At 38.7% G+C, this 24,810-nt stretch overlaps 1 protein-coding gene across 2 annotated transcripts in view; it reads left to right on the top strand.

Annotated features, from left to right (window-relative positions):
- MIPOL1 (mirror-image polydactyly 1) overlaps nucleotides 1–24,810 on the top strand; it is a 300,629-nt gene that overhangs the window by 231,234 nt on the left and 44,585 nt on the right. For both annotated transcript variants that reach the window (XM_063439494.1, XM_063439495.1), the window contains one exon: nucleotides 4,282–4,376. In XM_063439494.1, the coding sequence (XP_063295564.1) occupies nucleotides 4,282–4,376 (95 nt within the window). The remainder of the gene's footprint in view (nucleotides 1–4,281; nucleotides 4,377–24,810) is intronic.

Below are 24,810 nucleotides of genomic sequence, written 5' to 3'. Positions count from 1 at the left end.
CATGCAAAGATTGATTCCTCATTCTTAGAATATAAATAATCATTTTTTTATGTGCTGTGTGTGACTTATGAGAAGAAAATATATGATGCTTTTAAGATTATTTAGATTTCCACCATTTTAAATGTGTGCAACAAATTCAATAACTCATTACTGTATTTTAAAACTATAATTTTGTAAATGTTTATAAAGGCACTTATAAACTATATATACCACCTATACACATCAACCTAAACAGAGCATAACATGCTTCTATACCATAAAGAATACTTTAGATATTGTAACTATTCTTGAAAATTGTGCACCCTGCTGCCAAGTTCCGTCATTGCTTTACGCTCTCATATAATGCGTTATATAGGCATGGTTACGTAAGTGAGAATTAAAAGTGAATTTAAAATTTAAGATAAAAATGGCTGAACTTGAAGAATTCTTCAAGTTAACTATACCTTCCAGTTGGCTACTTCGACCTTAAATTTAAAATTTACATTGTGTTCCTTTTGTGTCCTCGCTTTATTAAATAGCCCTGAGGGTGTCAGTCCACATGTTTTCAAAAGCTGTCATGTTTGTGCGTAGATTAATTATAAACACATTGTCCCTAGGATATAAGAATGTATAGTGACATCACAATAGGAAATAGAATTATTCTGAAGGTGATGTCATACTAGTTTCTAGAATCCTTTGTCAAAATCCCAATTTAAACATTTTTACAGGGTTAGCCACTTAAGTGAGAATTATTTGGAACTCAAAGTGAATTTCAAAATTTAGGCCAAAATAGCCAAATTAGAAACATTTAATTATTTTGCCTATTTTGACCTTAAATGTGAAATCCTTTGAAATCCTCACAATTCTCTCATTACTGAATAGCCCTGGTATAGAAAATGCTGTAGCAGGTAGCAAAGCAAGGGTAAAAACAAACAAAGGGAAAACATACCTGGAATCCCACACTGAGGCCAAGTTCTTCCTGCAACACGATCTTGCAGTAAGGGGGAGTGTCGCCACCGAAAGCCAGGCTGAAGGAGGTCTTGGGCAACATACAATGGGAGGAGATATTGGTTGTATGTCCCCAAAATGTTTGCCTTGTATGCACAGAACTGACTCTAGTTTCCGGCTTTTTAATTACGCTGCCAGTGATGGAGTTACGCCTGGGGCAGCAACTTCAAAGAGACAAAGGCAGGGACAAGAAGGGGTAAATAGTGCACATTGGTGGCTTTACGTGTAGTTATCAGATGGATTCTGTGGGCTACAGGGTTGTTATTATTATTATTATTAACATGAGAAATTCCAGGAGTTTAGAGGAATTCAAAGTGAATTTTGAAATTTGGGCTAAAACAGCCAAATTAGAAAAAATATTTAAAGTCCATTCTATTATATCTTCTAGGAATTTTTGGCCTTAAATTGGAAATTCTCTGTGAATTAACTATAGATTTGCAGCAATTCTCACTTTAGTGAGTAACCATGGTACTCTGACAACTTGGGCTCGGGGTCCTGTCTCTTGGCACTGGCCTTGCACTGTTTCCTCTTGGTCCTCTGGTCCAACCAAGGTCCCGTGGATGCAAGCTTTCTTTTAGAAGACCCCAAAGCAGACCCAAAAATAAGTTTCCACCTCCTACACAGTCTGCATATAGGTGTGTCTCCCCTCCCCACCACCAGCCTAACTTGCTAGTGAAGGGTTATCTACAGTTCTTCAGGGACACCCGTACCTAATCTATCTCCAGCCCATGGGTCTTTTTTGTTGATTCCACACTGCCTCCATCAGGAGACATTTCTGACTACATGACTGATTTGGAAAGAAAAGGAGGAATTAATCTTTTTCCAGTTCCTGGACAGCATCTGTGGTTCTGTTCAACCCTGTTTGTCATCCAGAAGAAGGAGGGTACATCCTGGACCATAACTAGATCTTCACTAGGATGCCAACTTTCAATATGCAGAACCTCAAATCTGTCTTGCATTCAGTATAGGAGGGACCAGCTCATGACAATAGTAGATCTGAAAAAAATATATGCCTTCATATTCCTGTTTAATATGAGATCCTATATTTCGTAACTTGACATGGGGGGAAATGATTCAGTCCAGTAGGATGCAAATTTTTATTTTAACCAGAAGAATTTTCTATGTGGATCAGTTTTAATGTGAAAGGCTCTCTTCACCCTTTTTGAAAATAAGGAGACAGGTTGTGTATAAGCAAGATTATATATTACCCAAGCCTTTCATTTTAATTTTATTGTGCTATAAGTCATTTTACGTTAGTCTTGGGTGCACTTTTCTTGACATTTCACAAAAGCACCCAGACAAAGTACATACTTACAAAGGCAAAGGAGAAATGAGATACGGCTGTATACAATCTAAAATAGGAACAGAAAAAGATACATAGTGTAATACAGTAAAACACAAAAATGTTGCGCCAAGATAATATTGCACTCACGAGATTGAAGTGAATAATGCGCCTGAACAGGTGCCTGCCCCAATACGTTTGGGCGGCTGGGTGTCTCCACTTTCCACTGGAACTCCAAGCGGACCAAGAAATGGAAAAGTACATACTTGCACACTTTAATGCTCCTAGCCAAGTCCAGATGGTTACCCTTTGCTTCAGTAACATTTCATTTGGCAGAATTATATGAACACTCCGTACTTTTACCTTCTCTGTAAGTTTAGCAGGTAACCCAACCCTTCCGCCTTAACATCAGTTGCATCATTCCACGGTTTTGTTAGCTCTAGGTTTTGTACGTTTTATTATTTTATTGGCAGACAGCTGTGAGCCAGCAGGTGTCTGAGGTCGCAGAAGGAAGAAAGTATGGAAGATGTAAAGTTTGTCCTACTGATAGACTACACTCTAAGCCATAAATATGGGGAGGGGTGCACTTTCTTGGCCATTGTCCCAGATGGAGATCTTCATTTTGACATATGGAGAATGTTTGCTGTTAGGGCTTAACAGGATGTGATTTTCTTTCTTTCGAACAGTCTGCTAACTTGGCACAGCATATAATGCAGCAAGTACACTACCGTAAAGAATGCTAAGGTTTAATTATCAGTGCGTTAAAATATCACAATACGTTTTCTTTTCACAATTAAGCTATTTATGAAATTCTCCAATCATTCCATATCCGACTTTGCATATTGAATGAGATTGCAAAGGGGTCAAAGTTTTGACAAATGAAAATAAAGGTTTTAATTTAAATTGAATGTATACATATAGTAGATTTGTGTGTATGTTTATGTATAAACATGCATATAGTCAAGGTAATGTTAATAATAATTTTGTAAAAGGGGAGGGGGCAATTTGAGATAAATATGTGAAAAAGGATTTACATTTTACTACATAAATTGCAAAATAAAATATGGATTAAGATGTGAGTTCGGTTTGCAAATCAGCAACATGTCATCTATAAATGATATTTGAAAAATTAGCACTTTTAAGCAAATTAAGACAACAGAGTTTTGAAAACTTTGTATCCGAATGGCAGGTTCACCAGTTATACCAGTAGTTCATGCCTCTTTGCTACAATAAAGTAGTATATCTGTCTAACCTACCACATCATTACGTACTGCAATTACATCACTAGTCGTTTTCTTCTAGCTTTTAATTTTCTTTAATTGTAATAATTTTTAAACAGTCTATATATCTTAATATGCTTAAATTCCCACTAACTACTGGTCCACCATTGCTACCTCAACTACTTAATGTATTGTAAATTATTGTGCATTAAAAAATGACATGCCAAGTAGAAAAAGTTGATCAATACTGCCATATTAATTAAAATAGCATGCATTTTTTTTTTTTAAAGGCTTTAGTAATTGTATTATTAAAAAGGGGGATATTAGGGATGTGAGGATAAGGTGTTTACTTACCTTCGAGTCTCTCTTTCGTTCAGGATATCTGTAAGTGAGCATTAGACATCAGGTGTCCACTAAGCTGTCTGTTACATCATGTACACCATGGCTGGACAGATTAGTGCCAGTCCTCATGAAATCATCTTCTCTGGCAATCATTTAATACTCCCATTAAACTCTGTAAACTCTGTAACAAGTCTGCCACGTTCATACAATATCAATCACAATTAACAGTAACATTTCTACTGGCTGATATATTATGTAAATTCCTTTAAAATAGTTCTACTCTATTTATTGATCATATTCGGAGCCACTTGATATTTACAATAGGTGAATTATGTGCTGTTTAGAACTACGTAATGTTATGGGTTTTTGGGGGCTGTGTTTTTTTGTTTGTTTTTTTTCTCCAATCTCAATTTTTACTCTATTTTTATTAACTTAATTATGTATTTTCAGGCGTCATTGAACTTTCTTCAGGATGATCAAGAAGAGGTAATTGAAAGATACAAAAAACTTGAAGAAGAGCTACAGACCCTTCGTGTATATTACAGGTACCTTCTGGATCCTTATCTGATTTAGTGTGTAAGAATGAGAAAGCTCTCCTACTTTGTATAATGCTGGTAATAGATGCAGAAATACAAGCCTAAAAAAACATATAGTAATTATTCAAGAATTTTTAAAGGGGTGGTGAGGACATAATCCAGAGGGAACTAGATATTGGGAAGGAGAAAGTAGGAAAGATTAATAAAGTCAAACCGTGTCAAGACATCACTGTCAGCAATTTAGTCCGCATTACTTGTCCCCTTTTGGTTGGTTGGTGCAAGAGTTCATAAATTGAACATGGAGTATAATTTCATATTGCTTTCTTCATATTGCTTTCTTCATGGTTTGCCATACAACAGGGTTTATTATACGCCTTTTGGTTGATGTATAGATTCTGTACATGGCAATAACTTGCCAACAATATCTCTTATCTCTTCTCTGCTTCAGATTAGGTTTTCTCACACTGCATTAGATGCATTAAAAGATGCATATCTCTTTCTTTTCTCCATGAGGTTCCTAACCTTTACTACAAGGCTCAAGGGAACAGAAAAGCACTTCTAATTTACTGCCGTGCCCTGTGGTCTTACACCCTTCCCAAGAAATTCTAAAATAAATCTTCTGGTCTTCACATATTATATTATATAATGAAAAGATAAAGATTTTTTTTCTTTTTGTTGCCATCCTTGGATGACTGACTGATAAAATTAGAAGTGCAACAAGTGCAAATTATATCTCACTTCATTGGCCTATTTCAACGATCAGGTGATACCTGTTGCGAAAGGCTGGCAATGCTATCTCAAGATGTTGTGGATTGGACAGAAAAGCATCTTTCCTCAGTGAATATAAAGGGCTCAGCAAACTGTTCTAGCAGAGGTCTCCTGAATCAGACCAATATAATTGTTTTCAAGATAATTCTGCAATTAATGCGATAGATTTGATGGCTTCAATGTACAAGAGGAAGGCAGCCTGTTTTAGGTTCACCAACCAGCTAAATGACCCAGACATGTTGGATGCCATGTCAGTAGAATGGAACTTCCACTTGGCCAGTATTTGCAAACAATAACGTTAAAGTGACACTATAGTCACCAGAACAACTACAGCTTATTGCATTTGTTCTGGTGAGTATAATCATTCCCTTCGGGCATTTTTCATGCAAACACTGCCTATTCAGAGAAAATAAAGTGTTTACATTGCCCCCTAGGGACACCTCCAGTGGTCACTCCTTTAGATGGCCACTGGAGGTGCTTCCTGGGGCGGTAGTTATCTTACTACATTCCAGACATGAGTGCTGCCATTCTCTTTGTGAAAAACAAAATTTTACCTGCCTTAAATTTCTTTATCCTCATCAGTACAATCTTTATTTTTAATGCTGGACTGTTTAAAACACCATTTAGATTAATGAGGTTCCCTCCTCTGCCCTAAATATTTGAATTGCCTCTAATCCAGCTGCAAGAGGGTCCTTACTGCAGCTACACCCTTCTTCTTGGAGATTATCACTAGTGATGATCTCCAACTAATTCACTGCTTCACATAGAATAGCATTGGAACCCAGTGGACCTGTGTGCAATGAAACTACTACACGATGTGCTAGAACACAAACCAGTGAGGAATAGTCCCCTGTGTGCAACCCACTTATGCTCTTAAAGAAGTGACTTCTCTCAAAATTGACACTTTTATACAGTGACAAAAAGGGCAAACACCTCTAACCTCTAAAGCAGCTCAGCTGTTAGTAACATTGTGTTTTCTTCACACTTCAAAATTACTTGGAATGCTAAGCATGAGTAGAAAGGTTCTGTTGGAGCAACAAAGTGAAGGAGTTTGAAAACAAGTATTCAAATCTCATTGCTAGGCTACATGGAGATACTCCATACTTGTAGCGGAGCTGCATTGCTGAGACTGAATATCTCTTCTGGAAGGGAAGCGCTGTTTAGTAGATATAGCCCATGCCCCCAGTAACTGGACGACAACGTTCTTGGAGTCAACTAACTTTATTCTGGCTACACACGGCTTTTATGCACAGAGAAAATAATCTCCAATACAATAAAACAGAGGTTTCAATCCCTAGATCCTCTGTGGCTGAGAGATAATTGCATGAGAAAAAAATATATAATTAAATTATATCTGAGGTACAGAAAATCCATACAAAATTGCAGTACCTCAAAACTGTACCACTGTACTCACAAAATGTACATCTCCCGATAGCCCACGTTCTGAGTGTATAACATATCCAAAAATCACTCAGATCGGTTCGGTGGAATGGGAATGCCATCGAGGTAAAGTTTTGACTGATCAGACATGAGGCGTTAGCCCAAAACAGTTCCACGAGAATAGGTGTCCTGGCCGGCCTCTGTTCGTGGAGTTTCTCTGTGAACACCATGCAAGGGAATCTCTTAATTTCAGGCTACAAATGCTCCCCCTTTTCGGCTGTTCATATCTCCTGAACGTCGTTCATATAGGTAGTTGAGAAATAGAACGGGCAGCGGTCTAAGTTTTACCAGCGTTCATGCGAGTGCCCAGCAGAAAAGAGTTCCAGGCACTCAACGACCAAGTACCACTGCCCATGTTCGGGAAGCAAGATGGCCTCCTTTCTTTTGTCGACCATGTGCGTTCGGTTATACGGAATGGTGGCCACCCAGGGGTTGCATTTATTAATTACTTTTCACACAAAAGTTGCTGGTGTGAACGTTCTAATGGGGTACAGGGGTGGTCCTCGTTCGGGAGACAAATGGATATTGTTCGTATGAAGTACTCCCGAATGGAAAAAGAATAAAACAAAGTAAATTAGGGGAAAACGCGCAAAATAGGTGGTTAGGTCCGCCACAATACTGATATGGAGTCATTATGTTTTCATCTGTAGAAAACTGAACTATTTTAAGTCTCATACTATGTAGGACCATCCACCACGTTGCAGAGACAAATAGTGACATGTGACTGCGTGTTACTTGTGACTGTAAGACATTTAAACTATAGAGATGTAGATATATATATATGCTGTATGAAAAAATACTTTCAGTACGGTATTTGCCAGGGAGGTTTGGGCTTGCAACAGCAATAATTATTGAGAGAAATTGGCTTACTAGCTGCAAGAGGTTTGAAACTCCTCCACTTCTTGTATTTGGAACGAGATTGTGTTTGCTGTGATTATCTGATCTTATTCAATAATGGGGACTTCAAACTGTGTATTTTTATTATCCACATTCTGCTCAATACAGACTACATGCAAAACACCTACAGAGGAACCTTTGTACTATCTATCTATTTTTACGGAATTGTTGACTTTTTTCATACCTGTATTTCTTCCCTCCTCCCCCAAAGATTTCCACGGACATGGGACATGGTTAGAAACTGAAAGGTGTTTTTACCATTAGGTCATGTTTCTCAATGAGTAGGATAGACTAGGTCATCGTTGGGTGTTCTCTTAGAACACTGTAATGGTTTATAAAGATTTATTACACTGCTGTGATCTCCACCTCACCATATTGATCTATTTTATGATTTTTGTTAAATGAATTTGCACTTACTGGACAGAGTACTATATAGTAAGCAGCCTGACCAGCAGTTGCTGAGTAAATCTCACGATAAACGTTTCATTGTGCTCTCTACTCTATCAAAAAGTTTGCACAAATAGCCCGTTTTCCCAATAAAGAAAATCCTGAAAGGTGTACAGAAAGACCTTGTTTTTTCTTTGGCTCGAAGGGAAACTTTGTGTCAGCCCAGTAATGTCAGAGAAACGTCCCTTCGAATGGCTTTGCAGAAAGCTGCTTTAGTCTTGTTCTTATTCCTTTATAAACTGTCAGCTTGTGATTGATCCCTTCATTATTTATCACCTCGTTCTGTTTTTTGTCAGAATTTGAAGCCTGTTTAAATGGAAAAAAAATAGTCAAAATGTAAACTATTTTTTTTTTCTTTCATTCCTAAGAGTCTGTATTTATTGCACAGGAAGACGACTCGTGTCTCTTTCGCCATCCATTTCCCTTGTGTTTTATTCCCCCATCCATTCCCACTTCTGTCTCAATCCTTCATTCCTATGTGTCTCATTCTTCCATTCCCACTTTTCTCATTTCCTCCATCCATTTCCTCCACCAATTCCCACTTGTCTTATTTTCCACGTCCATTTCCACTTGTATCTCATTCCCCCGTTCATTCCCACTTGTACTTCATTGTCCTATAAATTCCCACTTGTATTTCATTCCCCCATCAATTCCCACTTGTACTTCATTCCCCCATCAATTCCCACTTGTACTTCATTCCCCCATCAATTCCCACTTGTATCTCATTCCCCCATGAATTCCCACTTGTACTTCATTCCCCTATCAATTCCCACTTGTACTTCTTTCCCCCATCAATTCCCACTTGTACTTCATTCACCCATCAATTCCCACTTGTACTTCATTGCCTTATCAATTCCCACTTGTACTTCATTGCCTTATCAATTCCCACTTGTACTTCATTCACCCATCAATTCCCACTTGTACTTCATTCCCTTGTCAATTCCCACTTGCACTTCATTCACCCATCAATTCCCACTTGTACTTCATTCCCCCATCAATTCCCACTTGTACTTCATTCCCCCATCAATTCCCACTTGTGTGTCTTTCCTTTATTAATTTCAATTTGTGTCTGTTTCCTCCATATATTCTCACACCTGTCTCTCTCCTCCATCCATTATCAAGCCTGTCACTCTTCTCCATCCATTCTCACACCTGTCTCTCTCCTCCATCCACTATCAAGCCTGTCTCTCTCCTCCATCCATTATCAAGCCTGTCTCTCTCCTCTATCTGTGTCTCTTCTCCATCCATTACCACTTTTATATCATTCTCTCTCTGTACATTCCCACTTGCCTCTCTCCTCCACACATTCTCATGTGCGTGTCTTTCTTTCCTCCATAGATTACCACTCAAATATCTTTCACCTCCATACGTTACAACTCCTGTCTTTCCGTCTGTCATTACCATTCATGTCTTTCTCTCACCCGTAGACTCCCACTTGTATTTCTCTCTTTCCTCCCTCCATTCCCTTTCTGGTGTGTCTCTCCCCCATCCTTATAAAGGGCCACAGTAGGCACAGTCATTACCAGGGTTAATTTTCTCTGTTTTAGTGCTCTCAAAGTCTAGGTTTCTGCTCTTTCTGCACTGACTGTTACAATATTGTCAGATTATTCTGCAGTCTCTAGTGGAATAACCCAGTACACTTTATCGATGGCTGGTATGGGGGAGATCATTTGCATACATCAGATGCATCTCTCAACCAGAGAGGGAATTGAGGTAGACATTGGTATTGGTTACATAATGTCAACCACTTACTAAAGTGTTAAATCGTTAAACATTATGCCCTCTTCTTACAGTCCTACCTCAAATATATATATGTATAATTTATTTGATTTTTGTTTGGTTTTTTTTCTGTTTTTTTTTTTTTTTTTTTTTGTTTTTTTTCCAATATGCCTTGCACTCCAACTTTTAAAACATATATTACCCAGTGAACAAATGCCAAATACCAGTAATTAAAAAAATTACGTACTTTATTACTCAGGTCGATGTTTCAGTTATCTTACAGAACTTTCATCAGGACAAGCATACCAATAATGTGTGTGTGTGTGTGTGTGTATATATATATATATATATATATAAATGAAACCAAGAGGGATGCACTCACCTGAACATGCATACATTATAAGGTGCTGCTGGGGCCAAAATATACAACATGCAAAATACACAATCCAGTGCACTTGCTTATTAACTAAACAATGATTTTTAAATCTTACAGATTGTAATAGTTTTATTTAAAAACACCTCACCTAGGCAAAAATATTAGGGGTTTAGTTACATTATATGATCATATATTGCATAAGCCTGCCACAACATCAATGTACCCCATTCTTGGCAGGTCCTACTCTAGCAGCCTAATGCTTGCTCTTATGAGATTAATACACTTACTTGGGAAATATGTTATATATATATATATATGTATATATACAGGGAGTGCAGAATTATTAGGCAAGTTGTATTTTTGAGGATTAATTTTATTATTGATCAACAACCATGTTCTCAATGAACCCAAAAAACTCATTAATATCAAAGCTGAATATTTTTGGAAGTAGTTTTTAGTTTTCGCTATTTTAGGGGGATATCTGTGTGTGCAGGTGACTATTACTGTGCATAATTATTAGGCAACTTAACAAAAAACAAATATATACCCATTTCAATTATTTATTTTTACCAGTGAAACCAATATAACATCTCAACATTCACAAATATAAATTTCTGACATTCAAAAACAAAACAAAAACAAATCAGTGACCAATATAGCCACCTTTCTTTGCAAGGACACTCAAAAGCCTGCCATCCATGGATTCTGTCAGTGTTTTGATCTGTTCACCATCAACATTGCGTGCAGCAGAAACCACAGCCTCCCAGACACTGTTCAGAGAGGTGTACTGTTTTCCCTCCTTGTAAATCTCACATTTGATGATGGACCACAGGTTCTCAATGGGGTTCAGATCAGGTGAACAAGGAGGCCATGTCATTAGATTTTCTTCTTTTATACCCTTTCTTGCCAGCCACGCTGTGGAGTACTTGGACGCGTGTGATGGAGCATTGTCCTGCATGAAAATCATGTTTTTCTTGAAGGATGCAGACTTCTTCCTGTACCACTGCTTGAAGAAGGTGTCTTCCAGAAACTGGCAGTAGGACTGGGAGTTGAGCTTGACTCCATCCTCAACCCGAAAAGGCCCCACAAGCTCATCTTTGATGATACCAGCCCAAACCAGTACTCCACCTCCACCTTGCTGGCGTCTGAGTCGGACTGGAGCTCTCTGCCCTTTACCAATCCAGCCACGGGCCCATCCATCTGGCCCATCAAGACTCACTCTCATTTCATCAGTCCATAAAACCTTAGAAAAATCAGTCTTGAGATATTTCTTGGCCCAGTCTTGACGTTTCAGGTTGTGTGTCTTGTTCAGTGGTGGTCGTCTTTCAGCCTTTCTTACCTTGGCCATGTCTCTGAGTATTGCACACCTTGTGCTTTTGGGCACTCCAGTGATGTTGCAGCTCTGAAATATGGCCAAACTGGTGGCAAGTGGCATCTTGGCAGCTACACGCTTGACTTTTCTCAGTTCACGGGCAGTTATTTTGCGCCTTGGTTTTTCCACACGCTTCTTGCGACACTGTTGACTATTTTGAATTAAACGCTTGATTGTTCGATGATCACGCTTCAGAAGCTTTGCAATTTTAAGAGTGCTGCATCCCTCTGCAAGATATCTCACTATTTTTGACTTTTCTGAGCCTGTCAAGTCCTTCTTTTGACCCATTTTGCCAAAGGAAAGGAAGTTGCCTAATAATTATGCACACCTGATATAGGGTGTTGATGTCATTAGACCACACCCCTTCTCATTACAGAGATGCACATCACCTAATATGCTTAATTGGTAGTAGGCTTTCGAGCCTATACAGCTTGGAGTAAGACAACATGCATAAAGAGGATGATGTGGTAAAAATACTCATTTGCCTAATAATTCTGCACTCCCTGTGTATATATATATATATATATTTATTTTATTTTTTTTATTCTACGTGTATATTTTTGCAATCTTTTTACATCATTAAGTAATTTTATTAATTACAATTTGAGGGACACAAATACTGTTTCAAAGCAGTAAAACATATCACGACGACGATATCACCAATGAAAGTGCAGCTTGTGTATAAAAAATAAATAAATATAAATGCTAACTTTGGCCAGGTTCTGTGACTAAGTGGCTACTAAAAAAAAAACTGGACAATACCCCATTTTGAATTCCCTGGCTTGTCTACTTTTGCAAACGGTATGCTATGATGCAGGTAAGAAAATAAAATGTCTTAATTTTTCACACTTTAATTTTTTTTTATTTATTTTTTTATATTAATTTTTATCATAAATGAATATTTGCTGCGAAGTAAAACGCCATTTTTCTCTTGCACAAAATGATATATAATAAGTGTGGGTGCACCTTATATGAAAAAGGTAAATTATGATTCTTGGATAATCAAAGACTCCGTGTATTCTAAAAAATCACCTTGTAAATTGTGTCTAGAGGTGAAACAAGACACCTGTACAAAGTACCATTGTGGATTAAGAACAGGTAAGAGTTCAATTTCTATTGATTCCCCCAGAATGAGATGAATATAAATATTTGCTCAATAGAATAATTTTACTACCAACAGGCTGACAGAGGAGCAAATAAGAAATCCCTGACTTTCAAATGCTTTTTCAGCATCCTTTAGAGGAACTCTCCTGGCACCATAACTATTTCACATCATTACGCTGTGCTCCTCTAATCAAATGTTGCTGTGAGAGCATTTGATTCTAGGACAAAGTTTAACTGAGCTCTGGAGGAGGTAGCACCTCTAGTGGCTGACAAGAAAAACGCAGGGGTGTATTTAATCCTGCAATGTTAACATTGCAATTTCAATGCAAATTGCAATGTTTTACATTGCAGGGTTAAAATGCCAGGACTATTGCACCTAGACCACTTAATTGAGATTAGGTGATCTGGGTGACTTTAGTGGTCCTGTCATTATCACCTTTTTTGTTATTTCTTTCTAATGGTGTTTTATTTATTAAATGTATATTTTTGTTTTTGATATAATTATATGGTGAATACATTCAAATTTTAAGTGGAGCGTAATGATTCTCTAATTGTGTGATTATAAAGTTAAAATTAACAAGCTGCCTTTCTTTTTAACATGACTCTCTACAGCCACCCTTTTCATGTATGTCCTAACAATACAACCTAGAAAGACACAATAAAAACGATAAGTTTGAAATCGTCCCTACATATACTCTGCAACATTTTTAAAACTGAAAAGATAAAAATAAAAAAACCTACAGGCATCCTCTCATGCTAAAAATATGTCTGTAACATGAACGACTCTGCCTAGGAGGGCCATGTACCCTATAATTAATATATTTGTTATTCTATGCAGAATTTAGATTATATTTGAGTTTGGGTTTTTTTCCCCCTCGTTCACTACATCTGCCTTCTGTATAGCACAAAATGAGTGAGTTTACAATTGCTATGTGTGACTTTCCCTGTGTCCCGGCACACTACGAGGACAGCCAGCCCTGCAAGGCTCTTGATTAGACTTGCGCAGTGCTACGCACGTTTGGTTAGTAACTATACTAAAAAATCAAAGTGAATTTAAAATATTTTTTTTTTCAAACTTGTATTTTATTATTTTTCAAAGCAAGGTAGGGATACAGAAAGAAAAGGGGGGGACCAAGGGGGACATCAAGGTTATTAGTACATTCCAAGAACAGTATCACATAGCCCTTAGAGCATTACAGTAATGGAAATAACAGTCAACCAACACTATGCAGTATGTACAGGAGTATCTCCGTCTGTCTGAATCCTTTGCGTACCCAGAGACGTCAAGTTTTTGCTATGGTAGTGTTTTTTTTTTTGTTTGTTTGTTTTGTTTTGTTGTTGTTCCAAACCGTGTGACACCTATTGGTGTTGGAACGCACTTGGGGAATATGGGTAAGTAATGATGGTAATAACCGAAATTAAACAACTAACCAAAGAAAGACACCTCTTTTGTTAGTCAGTAACATGAGCTAGGGCTGAACAGTACAACTAAATCCGACGAACCAAGTCTTTTTACTAGCCTTTTCTATGGCCTATAGTCAGTGGGCAGGAGGAGCCCGTGGCGAACATCCAGGCAAGGGGGCATTCGTCACAATGGGTTAATCTAATGTAATCTATCTGGTGTCCAATACCACCTGTACAGGAATTTCCTATGTGCCTAAGTATGATTGTAACAGCAGGTGACCCCTTTCAGACCATTTAGTATCTTGCTCCAGACCTCCACATCACAGTCCACCCCACAGTCTCTCTCCCACATCAACATTTATTTCTGTTTTATACTATCATGTTCAGTTCTAGATTGAAGTGCACGGTAGCACAAAGACAGGTAGGTGTTTGGTAGTTTGGTAGGTGTAGACCAACATCTTAAGTACATACGTTAGAGATCTTGGAACTGGGTCATGTTTATGTCCCAGCCCCTATCCACTAATTTCAAGAGGGCACTCTTAAGTTGGAGGTAGCTGGAGGTAGTAGAAGATGTAGCGGGACGGTAACGTGAAGGAAGTTTGTAACTCAGGTAATGGTGTAATTTTGTTACTTTTCATAACTTGCGATATGTATCGTATGCCCTGTTCTAGCCGTAGAGTTGTGTTGAATTCTGGTATTGCTGCCTGTAGGGCTGCTATCGGTGCTAAGGATGAATAAAGTTTGGGTAATTTTAGGTGACGCATGACTGAGTCCCACGTATTAAATGCCGTGGAAACGTATGATTCCATGTCCACCCACTGAAGGGTGCCTGTGCTAGTATTGTGACTCTTAAATATGCTTCTATGTCCTGGACACCCATACCTCCCCGGGGCAGTAGATTGTTTTATCAGTTTGTAGGACAGTCTTGCCCTCTCTTTTTCCCAAATAAATGATACAATAACATTTTGAGCATCTTTGTGAAAAGATTGTGAAGGTGAGATTGGTATTGATCGAAAAACATAGAGTAGTTTAGGGAGTATCATCATTCTGATTGCATGTATGCGGCCTTCTCACGAAACCATGAATTTTAAATGTTACGGTAAAAGTAGGTGAAATGGACAGATTCTGTATGTCAGCTATGCTTTCAGTTTGGCTACTCGGGTCTTACATTTTTAATTCACTTTGAATTCTGACTTCAGTAAATAGCACTGTTCATGGTCTCCTTGAGGTCTTTTTTTCTGGTGTCACAGCAGAGGAAGCAGACCTGGGACAGAGTAATCGGGACAGCCCCAGTGCTTTTAGGACTTTTTGCTTTAAATAGACATATCTGCCGTTTTGTATCTTTGTAAATATAGGTATGTATTGTACTCGGGAATAATGTACACCTGGCAGGTATGTCCTATGCATACGACCTTGGAATGTTTAATAATGTTTCTGAATGGGTAGAATTGGCTTTTAACATCACTAGCATACTCTATATATATTATTATGCGTATATCTCTATCAAGAAATCCTTTAAAATTATACCTACTCTTAGATTTTTCTTAACATTTGAGGGTTTGCTTCCCTAGTCCTAGTTACTAGTCTACCTACAGAAATGGTTACAATGTAGCTTTAAAAGGACAACAAAACCTATGGTTGTTTCCTGGCAGTTATGGTCATAGTCCACAAGCTTAAAAATTATCAACGATTCTTGTAAATCCTCAGAAATAAAAACAGAGAGAAAACATCACAGTGTGGTATTATTGAGTGAAAAGTGAAATAATCAAGTGAATTAGGGTAATTTTACACTCACATTTGGTAGAGCTTTCCAGGAGCTCTACCGTAATTTGCTTGGATGGAACAATCCCCGTCTAAGGATTTATATCTCAGCGAATAACTCCAAATTTCCAATAGTGGTGGTATTATAAAAGGGATAAAAAAAGAGAACTCCAATAGTATAGTATGTACTGATAAAATAAATAAAAGTACAGATAGAGAATGTGGTACTCACATTTACTAGAGCAGGAACTTGCTCTAGTATAATCAGCTTGGGTGGTATAATCCCCACGTCAGGCTTCTTCAGAAGCGTGAGAGAGAGTCTTAATATATGTCCTTTACATAGGACATCGTATATAGATGTCGCGTCACTTCCGGTATGACGCACACGACCTTAAAATGGCCGCGGATGCGTTCCACGCTGGAACACATAGCACTACTCCACGTGGTTACGCCGCGTCACTTCCGGAATGACGCGTGCGTTCCACGAGCGAACACACCAGGAAGTCATTGTCAATAATTGCATTACCTATATAAAGGACATGTATTAAGACTCTCTCTCACACTTCTGAAGAAGCCTGACGGGCGAAACGCGTAAAGTGGGACTTTTTTATTTTATATATAGCCATTTTGTTTTATATATTTGATATTAAATATTACATTTTAAAGCTAAATACACTTATTATCTATTTTTACTTCCTGGTCACCATATCCTTCGGTGGGGATTATACCACCCAAGCTGATTATACTAGAGCAAGTTCCTGCTCTACTAAATGTGAGTACCACATTCTCTATCTGTACTTTTATTTATTTTATCAGTACATACTATACTATTGGAGTTCTCTTTTTTTATCCCTTTTATAATACCACCACTATTGGAAATTTGGAGTTATTCGCTGAGATATAAATCCTTAGACGTGGATTGTTCCGTCCAAGCAAATTACGGTAGAGCTCCTGGAAAGCTCTACCAAATGTGTAAAATTACCCTAATTCACTCCATTATGTCACTTTTCACTCAATAATACTACACTATGATGTTTTCTCTCTGTTTTTATTGCTGAGGATTTACAAGAATCGTTAATAATTTTTATGTAAGTATATTTTATATATTAATTACTATCTGGGGCGCGGTTCCTTTCCCCTTTTTTTGTATCCTTCTTGTCACAAGGTTGGGAACCCTTGTACTGGTTACCGCTGCCTATTTTATTACTGTTTATTGGAGTGAGCACCTAATATATCCTTCTCTATAGTCCACAAGCTGCTGGAGTTTGAGGTTGCCCGGGGTTCCAAACAGTTAGACAGGGCAACTGCTGTCTGAAATGTAACAGTTCAACTGCTTTCACAACTAATGCAGGTATTAATTTTCAAACATGTTTTCTTGAACGTAGCTTTAAGGTTTTTTACCCATGGGTAAGAGGTGAGTTATACCATATATGTACAGGGTTAAAGCTAAAACTTACCTCCATTCCAGCAATGGGGGCCACATTTGTCCTACAGTCCTATCCTCCTCTGGTTATTTATTTTAAATCTGGGAAGACATGTGAGGGGAGAACAGGTGGGAAGGGGTGTGCTGCCGTTGATTGTCTGCCGCCAGAATGCTGTGTGAGCCAACTAGCAATGTTGCCATACGGCTGCCACCTGGCCAGTAGTTGATGCTGTGTGGCTGGAGCCGGTATTGCAAAAATACAGACAATACAATTGCCAGTATTTTTCTTTGAAGAGAATGTGCTGAAATTGCGGCAGGTACGTGTGTATTCAGAAGTGTGTGTGTGTGTGTATTCAGAAGTATGTGTGTGTGTATTCAGAAGTATGTGTGTGTGTATTCAGAAGTGTGTGTGTGTGTGTGTGTGTTCTCAGCAGTCTGTGTGTGTGTGTGTGTGTGTGTTTGTTCTCAGCAGTCTGTGTGTGTGTGTGTGTGTGTTCTCAGCAGTCTGTGTGTGTGTATTCAGCAGTCTGTGTGTATGTATTCAGCAGTCTGTGTATGTGTGTACTCAGCAGTCTGTGTGTGTGTGTGTGTGTGTGTATATATATGTATTCAGCAGTGTGTGTGTGTGTGTACTCAGTAGCCTGTGTGTGTATTTAGCAGTCTGCATGTGTTTATACACTCATACAGACAGTATATACACACACTGCCTCACATACACACAGTCAGACAAAGTACAAACATTGTAAGTATTTTATTAGTGATTTAATGAATTTTCTGCTTCCAAATGTTCTTGTTCTTTTATGTACGTTGTGTGCTGTGATGTCACGCATATATAATTTATTATGCAAATTAGCATGGCTGGTATTTTTTTTCCAAAAAAGGTGCCAATCCTAGACTTTGAATATGCACAAAATTGACGTTAGCCAGCCCTTACCCTAATGAGGTTACTGCATCATTAGATCACGGCTGGCTAACCCTGCAAATGCAGACCTCATGTACTATGACCACTTCATATCATGGGAGGTGTCATGGTGTTTTGAGTAACACTTTAAACATTTTATTAGGCAACAGTAAACACATCTAGTGGTATTAGCATTGCCTTTAATATAGTATAACGTATAAAAAGTATAAAAAGTTATCTTGTAATAAGTATTTACTGTCACTTTAAGAAACAACAAGGTGACATGCATACAATTCAGCGTGATCAAGTATAGCGGAATTGTATGCTATGGGGTGCATGAAAGGGTTAACATTTCTCACAATGTGTGACTCTTTTGTAAATCCCATTTACTCTGTGTCCTAAGGACTAACATTTTGGACATGCTGCTTTAAGGATTAGTGTTACAGGGGACTCAGGCGCAGCTCTTTCCTGGTCACAGAACTGATAAAGTTTTGGGAGCATTAACATGCCTTGGTTGGGTAGGTCACAGAGAGTTCAGCTAGCTGCACCTATGGGAAGTATCAATCTTTACTTTTTCAATAGATCTTTTTTTTATTACTCATAACACTGTGAATGCGTATATATCTTTCTTCTATATAACTGTAACCTGATGATCAGGTTTATCCAGTTCATGAATCCATGTAGTTCGTCTACATTTCTGTTTTAAAAGTACAGATTTGTTTTGTTTCAATTCATTTTTTTCACATTTTGTAAAAATATTTAATTTTTTTAATCAAATGTTCTTATTATTTGGTTGTGAATATACTTGTTTATTATTGGCCACTAAATATATATACAGTGCAATAATGAGTCGTACAGAGCATCATGCACAAAAAGCATTATTCTTATTTATATATATATATATATATTTGCATGATACTACGTGATAGTTTTACAAAAATACAAAAGAGCTCTTGCATCTGAGCTACACATTATATTTCGTTCATTTTTAAGAGGAAATGGTGTAACACGGCACAAAACAATTGCAGTTGTAGGTTTCCTGTTTGTGGGATACTTATGGTGGATCTTGTTTGGGGTGCCTAATTAGCAAGGGGTTATCCCCATCCCATAACCAGTGAGAATTTACCCTAGCTTCACTTTGTGTTGCTGTCTGGTTTAGAGAGCAACAGGCCATTTATCCAAGAGACACGTGACAGAAAAGCAGATATTTTTATTGCTGGGCTGTTTGTTTTTTGTTCAAAGACTCTGCAAAGTGTTTGAGTTGTCTGAGAGGAGGGGTACAAGCAGTCTAAGCATTGCAGACAGGCAGTGGTATTAGGAGCAATCTGCAATGGTTCATCCTCAGTGGTTCTGGAGTAAGGAGGCCTTCCATTGCTGCTCCTAATCAGATGGTACTGTATGTGCAGCCCAGTCCTGTTGTGGAGGAACTGTGGATTTGACACGTATGTCGTAGTCCTTCACATTCACAATCAAGAGATCCTGCACATACAACACTGTACGAAGACCATGGCAATGAAGTGTCTTCCGAAGATGACTGTTACAGTGCGAAGCTCTTCTATAGTAGCATAGTTTTCCTCTTGTGTGCCAAGATCACTTTCACCAAAACAAGTTAACTTACATAGGTGGTGAAGAGGACATGGGACAAGAAGGAAGGGAAAAGTTAAATTACATGAGGGTAGTGGTCAAGAGACATGGAGAGGGGGAAAGAATTGGTACATAATATATGGTTGTCTAAGCAGAGTTTAAAGAACCCTGTGGTAATGGCCACTATGTAACAACCATAGTATGCTGCATAAATTCATATGTAACAGAGCCCCGCAGTAATGTGCTTTGTAAATTTCACATACAGTAATATGCCACAGTTATGTGCTGTTTAGATAAGTTTTTGAGAGCCCCCCAAAAAAGGACTCTTGCCATCATAAAACAAGACGAGTTGGATGCACGGGAACAAAGGGTGTTGAAGACCCTGCTGAAACAAGTTTAAATTCTGGAGGGAGTTAGGCAAAGTGACAGAAAATGTAAGGGTAGGAAGCAAGGTGGTTTACCAAGGTGCTGTGGGAGCTTTTAACAGTTTAATATGCTTTCCTAAAGAAGTGAGTTTTTAATGATCTTATAAAGGAATAGAGACCGGGTGAGAGTCGAACGGAGCAGGAAAGAAAGTTCCATTGGAGTAGCTCAGCCCTAGAGAAGTCTTGAAGGTGTGCGTACGAACAGAGGATAGAAGCAGGTGTTTGGAAGAGCGTAGGGCCCTGAGTAGTTTATACTTGAGTATTAATGAGGATAAGTAGTTAGGAGCAGTGTTATGTAGAGATTTGTAAGCGAGCACCAGAATTTTAAATTGAGCCCTAAATCTTACTGCAAGCCACTGAAGGACTTTCAGAAGAGGGGGGCATGGGAGGTGCGGGCAGGCAGAAAGATGAGTTTCGCTGTCTCATTATAGACTGTAAAGGGGCAAGCTGGGAATGTGTAAGACCACTGAGAAGCAGAGAAGATTGATGTAGTTAAGATGCGAGAGGTGGAGTGGACCAGCAACTTAGCCACATCCAGTGTTGGAAAGGGGTGGATGCAAGCTATGTTTTTTGAGATGGAAGCGGCAGAATTTAGCAACTGACTGGACATTAGGGATAAAGGAGAGGTAGAAGTCAAAGTGAACACATAGGCAGTGAGCCTGGGAGGTAGTGCTGATGGTAAGGCCATTGACTTGGAGGGAGGCCGACACATGAGTAGCAACACTTGAGGGAGGAAAGACAAGGAGATCTCATTAGGTTAAAACTAAGAAAATGAGCAGCCATCCAGTTAGAAATAGCAGAGACACAGTCAGAGACATATAAATCAAGAGAGGGGTTGAGAGATCAGGAGAGGACAGATTTCCGCATTCAATTTCAGTTCAATTTACTTGTTTTTGCTTTGTTTATATATTTTTTAAACAATGTGTTCTGGTAGCTCATGACATCACTGGGTCTGCCCTTTTCTCTGTCTGTCTGGTTTCTTAGTCACTGTGCTTCAGCTGGCATTAGATAGCCCTGTTTTTTAAGACACCGGATAGCTCTGTACACTCTGCCACCATATTCATGGAATCTGTGTGCTGAAAGATACATCATACCCTGGGGGAGGTACCTTCAGCACCCTGACTGGAGAACCACCAGAGGCAAAATGTTCTCACTTCTTATAAACACTCTCAATGTAGGTAATTCCCTTCTTTCTCCTTTCACATGTATTTGATTCCAAGTATGCTATACTTACTAAAAGTAATGTTGTGGAAAGTCTAGGAAATACATGGAATAACCTCGTCAGTTGACTTGCTAAATGAATGTGCTATGATACATGAATAAAAGGCGATTTCACTCTAAATTTCCTCATTGAGCTTAAATAGCGAAGAGACTTTGACAATAGTTGACAGTATTGCTAAAGGTAATATTTTTTCCCATCCTACAGTACACCTCGGTTCACAGGCCTAGCCAAAACAAACTGTGAGAGTTACTGTGGAAAACAGAATTACTTTGTCTGATCTGCCAGACCTCCCTTGCTTAAATACTCACATGTATAATCGCTGCGAAAAGTTTACCTAACCTAATACATCCAGTAAAGGAAACTTTTTTGTTTTGTTTTGCTTTTTGTGTGTGTGTGTGTGTGTGTGTGCTCTGAATGAGTCAGTAATACGTACGTATGTCCAATAAGCAGTTAATTAGTTCATTTCCCAGTCCAGAGATAAGAGGTAAGTTCTAATCTGTTCGGAAGCGCGGGTTTCAGGTAGCACGTCAGAATCAATTCTACTTGTAGAGAGCGTCACTGCTCCACCTGCTTCCTGCAATTAGATGGCAGTAACACGGGGTAAAAAAACGAAATTAAAGACAGGTGTGTTCATCTTTAAAGGGGCAGCACGATTTTGCAGAATATTGCAGTAGAACGCAAAGTAAAGTATTACATACAAATTTACGTAAGTGGAAAACTGAGAATTGTGCTGAACAGCACAAAATACCTTATATCTAATGTTACATAACATAAAAGTTCATTTTCTTATTACTAGTTTGTATTTATTTTGTGTATGAGACAGAAGGCATAGAAGGCAGAATAAATGCTAGCAAAAATGTTTTTTATGTACTGATATTTTTTTTTTCTGGGACAGGGGATGGTTTATTGTTTTCAGTAGTAAGGATTGGGGAGGGCAGAAGTTGTAGGTATATAGACCAAGAACATCCAATAGCAATAGTGTTGGAAAGTAACTATTTGAACCTAAATGTTTAAGTATAGTTAAAGGAACTCTAAAGTAGGAAACAGAGCACCTTTTTAATGCATTAAGAAATTATGCAAAAATAAATGTGAAAATGTAAAAACATATATAAATATAATAATTGTGCTAGCACAGCTAGCCTGAGGACTGCTTGACTGCTCCCTGACCAGACGGAGGCTCTGCCAATCAGTCGCCATTCCAGACTTTGGGGCCTGATCTTTGTCTCGTAATTATGTGCTTTCATCTCAAAAGGCAACTGTAGTGTCCCAAACTACTTTTACTAAAATTCAATCTATACATTGTAATAGCAGTTTTACTAGCAAATGTCTAGATTAGGAGAAAAAACGATTTACAAATATGTTTTTCTCCCACTGGTCTATCAATTCTTTGGCGTAGAGTCTATGCTGAAGAATAAGTGAAATAAGGAGAGCAGAGGAGACCACCCACCGACAGTCCTTCTTCTCCCCACTTATAGCAATCACAGTGCGTGGTGGTTGCTATTGTAACTCCCTAGCTCTTCTTGTGCTAGCTACCAAGTATAGGAACAGAGTAACTAATGTTACTCCGTCCATAAGCTGGGCAAACCTTTATTATGAAAGTTTCAATTCATATTTATTTTCCTAATTTGTAAACAAAAAAAACATACATTATAATCAAAGATGCACATCATAGCTGTATGACATTGTTTGTAATTTTTTTTAATTCATCCGTCCACACCTACAAAAAAAAAAAAAAAAGATATTGCAAACTTGGATAATACATATCACACGAGGAAGAAAAATAGACCGGGTCATGGATCTGAACCACAGTATTTGCCCCAAGCGTAGGTTGACCACAAGAGGAAAAACTGAAGGAGGATTCATTCTGAATTTTTGGGTCTGCCCATTGATATTCCATTTCATCATTGCCTGTGATGGTATAAGGAGGATTCGGAAGCTCTGTTTACTTTACAAGTTTCTAAAGGAATCCCGGCTGTGGGTTTATTTTCCAGTCCAAATTTTTCACACTGGTTTGGTAAATAACATTTTTACCCGGAGAGCCAGAAACAGACCAGCAAATGATTTGCAGAACGGTTTGAGAAAGTTCTTCCATACATGGTACAATAGGCACCACCAAATTGCTGTCCTTCCTCCTATACAACAGAGGAACATTCTCCAAAAACTAAACGTAAATAAGGTAAAAGTATGTGTTCTTAAGTCATAAAGTTACAGCACTCATGATGACCTAGTGTAGATGAAAAATGCTTCCATTATCTTTTAGTTGTTTTAGGTGACCTGTTGTTTTCTACTACAATTACTCTTGCTTTTTGATCCTGTCTGAGTATTGCATGCTTGGGGTAAGAGCATTGTGAGATGTCCATCAGGACTCACTAGTCCAGAGCTAGGGCAGGTAGTTCTTGCATGTAATTGTTATTTAGGTAGGTTCTTCATAAGGTGTACCCTTCTTTCAGTACAGTGCCATGTTGTGTATATCATAGAGTGGATTAGAGAGGAAAATAGCAGCTAAGCCATTAATGCAAAATCAGGTCCATAGAAAATAAACCTGCTGGGTCAGGATACCAGAGGACAGAATAGTAAAAAAAAACTTGCCACATCAAGATACCAGCGTATAGACAAAACTGATGCCAAAAGAACAGAAAAACAATACATATAATGATAACCCAGTTAAGGATCAGCACCCTATGTTACACGTTGACTTTGTTCAGACACTGTTAACCTTACAGTATGTAACCTAAGTGAAGTTCCCACCTGCTAGCATCTTTCTTTTTTTTATCTTTTTTTTCATGCGTTGCGCATTATTTCAGTATTCGGCGATCTCTCGGTCACTTTATTACTCTCTCTCATAATTTTAGGGACACACATATTCAGGTGCAAAGGGGCCTTGCTATATTAGTTTCTTAGGGCCCTTATTAGCTTATTAAGGAATTATTAAGAATTGCTGTCAGTTTATATTTAGTGGGTTCATGTTTTTACACGCAGGAGCTGGAGGCATCTGTTATAGACTCATTTTCTTACCTTTAGACAAGCATGTCAAACTCGCGGCTCACCATGAATATCTTTGCGAGCTGCGAGTACATGTTTACTGTTAAGGCAGAGTAGGCACCTACTCTCCCCACATTGCAGGTGCCTGCTCTGCCAAAAATCCCAGCTGGGGGAAGAGGAAGTAGAAAGCGGGGGGCAGCAAGGGAGCGCAGTCTGTTCTTCCTGCTCCTCACTGCTCGCGCGCGCTCTCTGTGGTGATGCTGGTTGCCAGAATATGATGCCATTCCGTCCCAGCATTGCTAAACTGCGCGCAGTAAGGTGCAGGAAGGGAGACCTTCAGAGAGAAGATCCCCACTGGACCCCAGGGAGAGGCCCCACACCAGCTCCCAAAGGTAGGGAGCAATCAGCAATAAACAAAATAATTTTGGAATGTGTGCAAGAATGTGTGTGTGTGTGTCGGTCAGTGTTGGGATGGCCGCGGCTGGACAGTGGAGGACCTGGAGGTGCACAGAGGCACGCAACACCACGTCATATTCCGACGTGATTTCTTCACCTTCACAGGGTTTCAAGGAGTAGCGTCAGAATCCGCTTTGGCACAGTGTGTGGACAGCTCCATTG

Source organism: Pelobates fuscus, chromosome 13, assembly GCF_036172605.1.
Source record: "Pelobates fuscus isolate aPelFus1 chromosome 13, aPelFus1.pri, whole genome shotgun sequence".
Classification (NCBI taxonomy): domain Eukaryota; kingdom Metazoa; phylum Chordata; class Amphibia; order Anura; family Pelobatidae; genus Pelobates; species Pelobates fuscus.
This window is presented reverse-complemented; position numbering and strand designations above follow the sequence as displayed.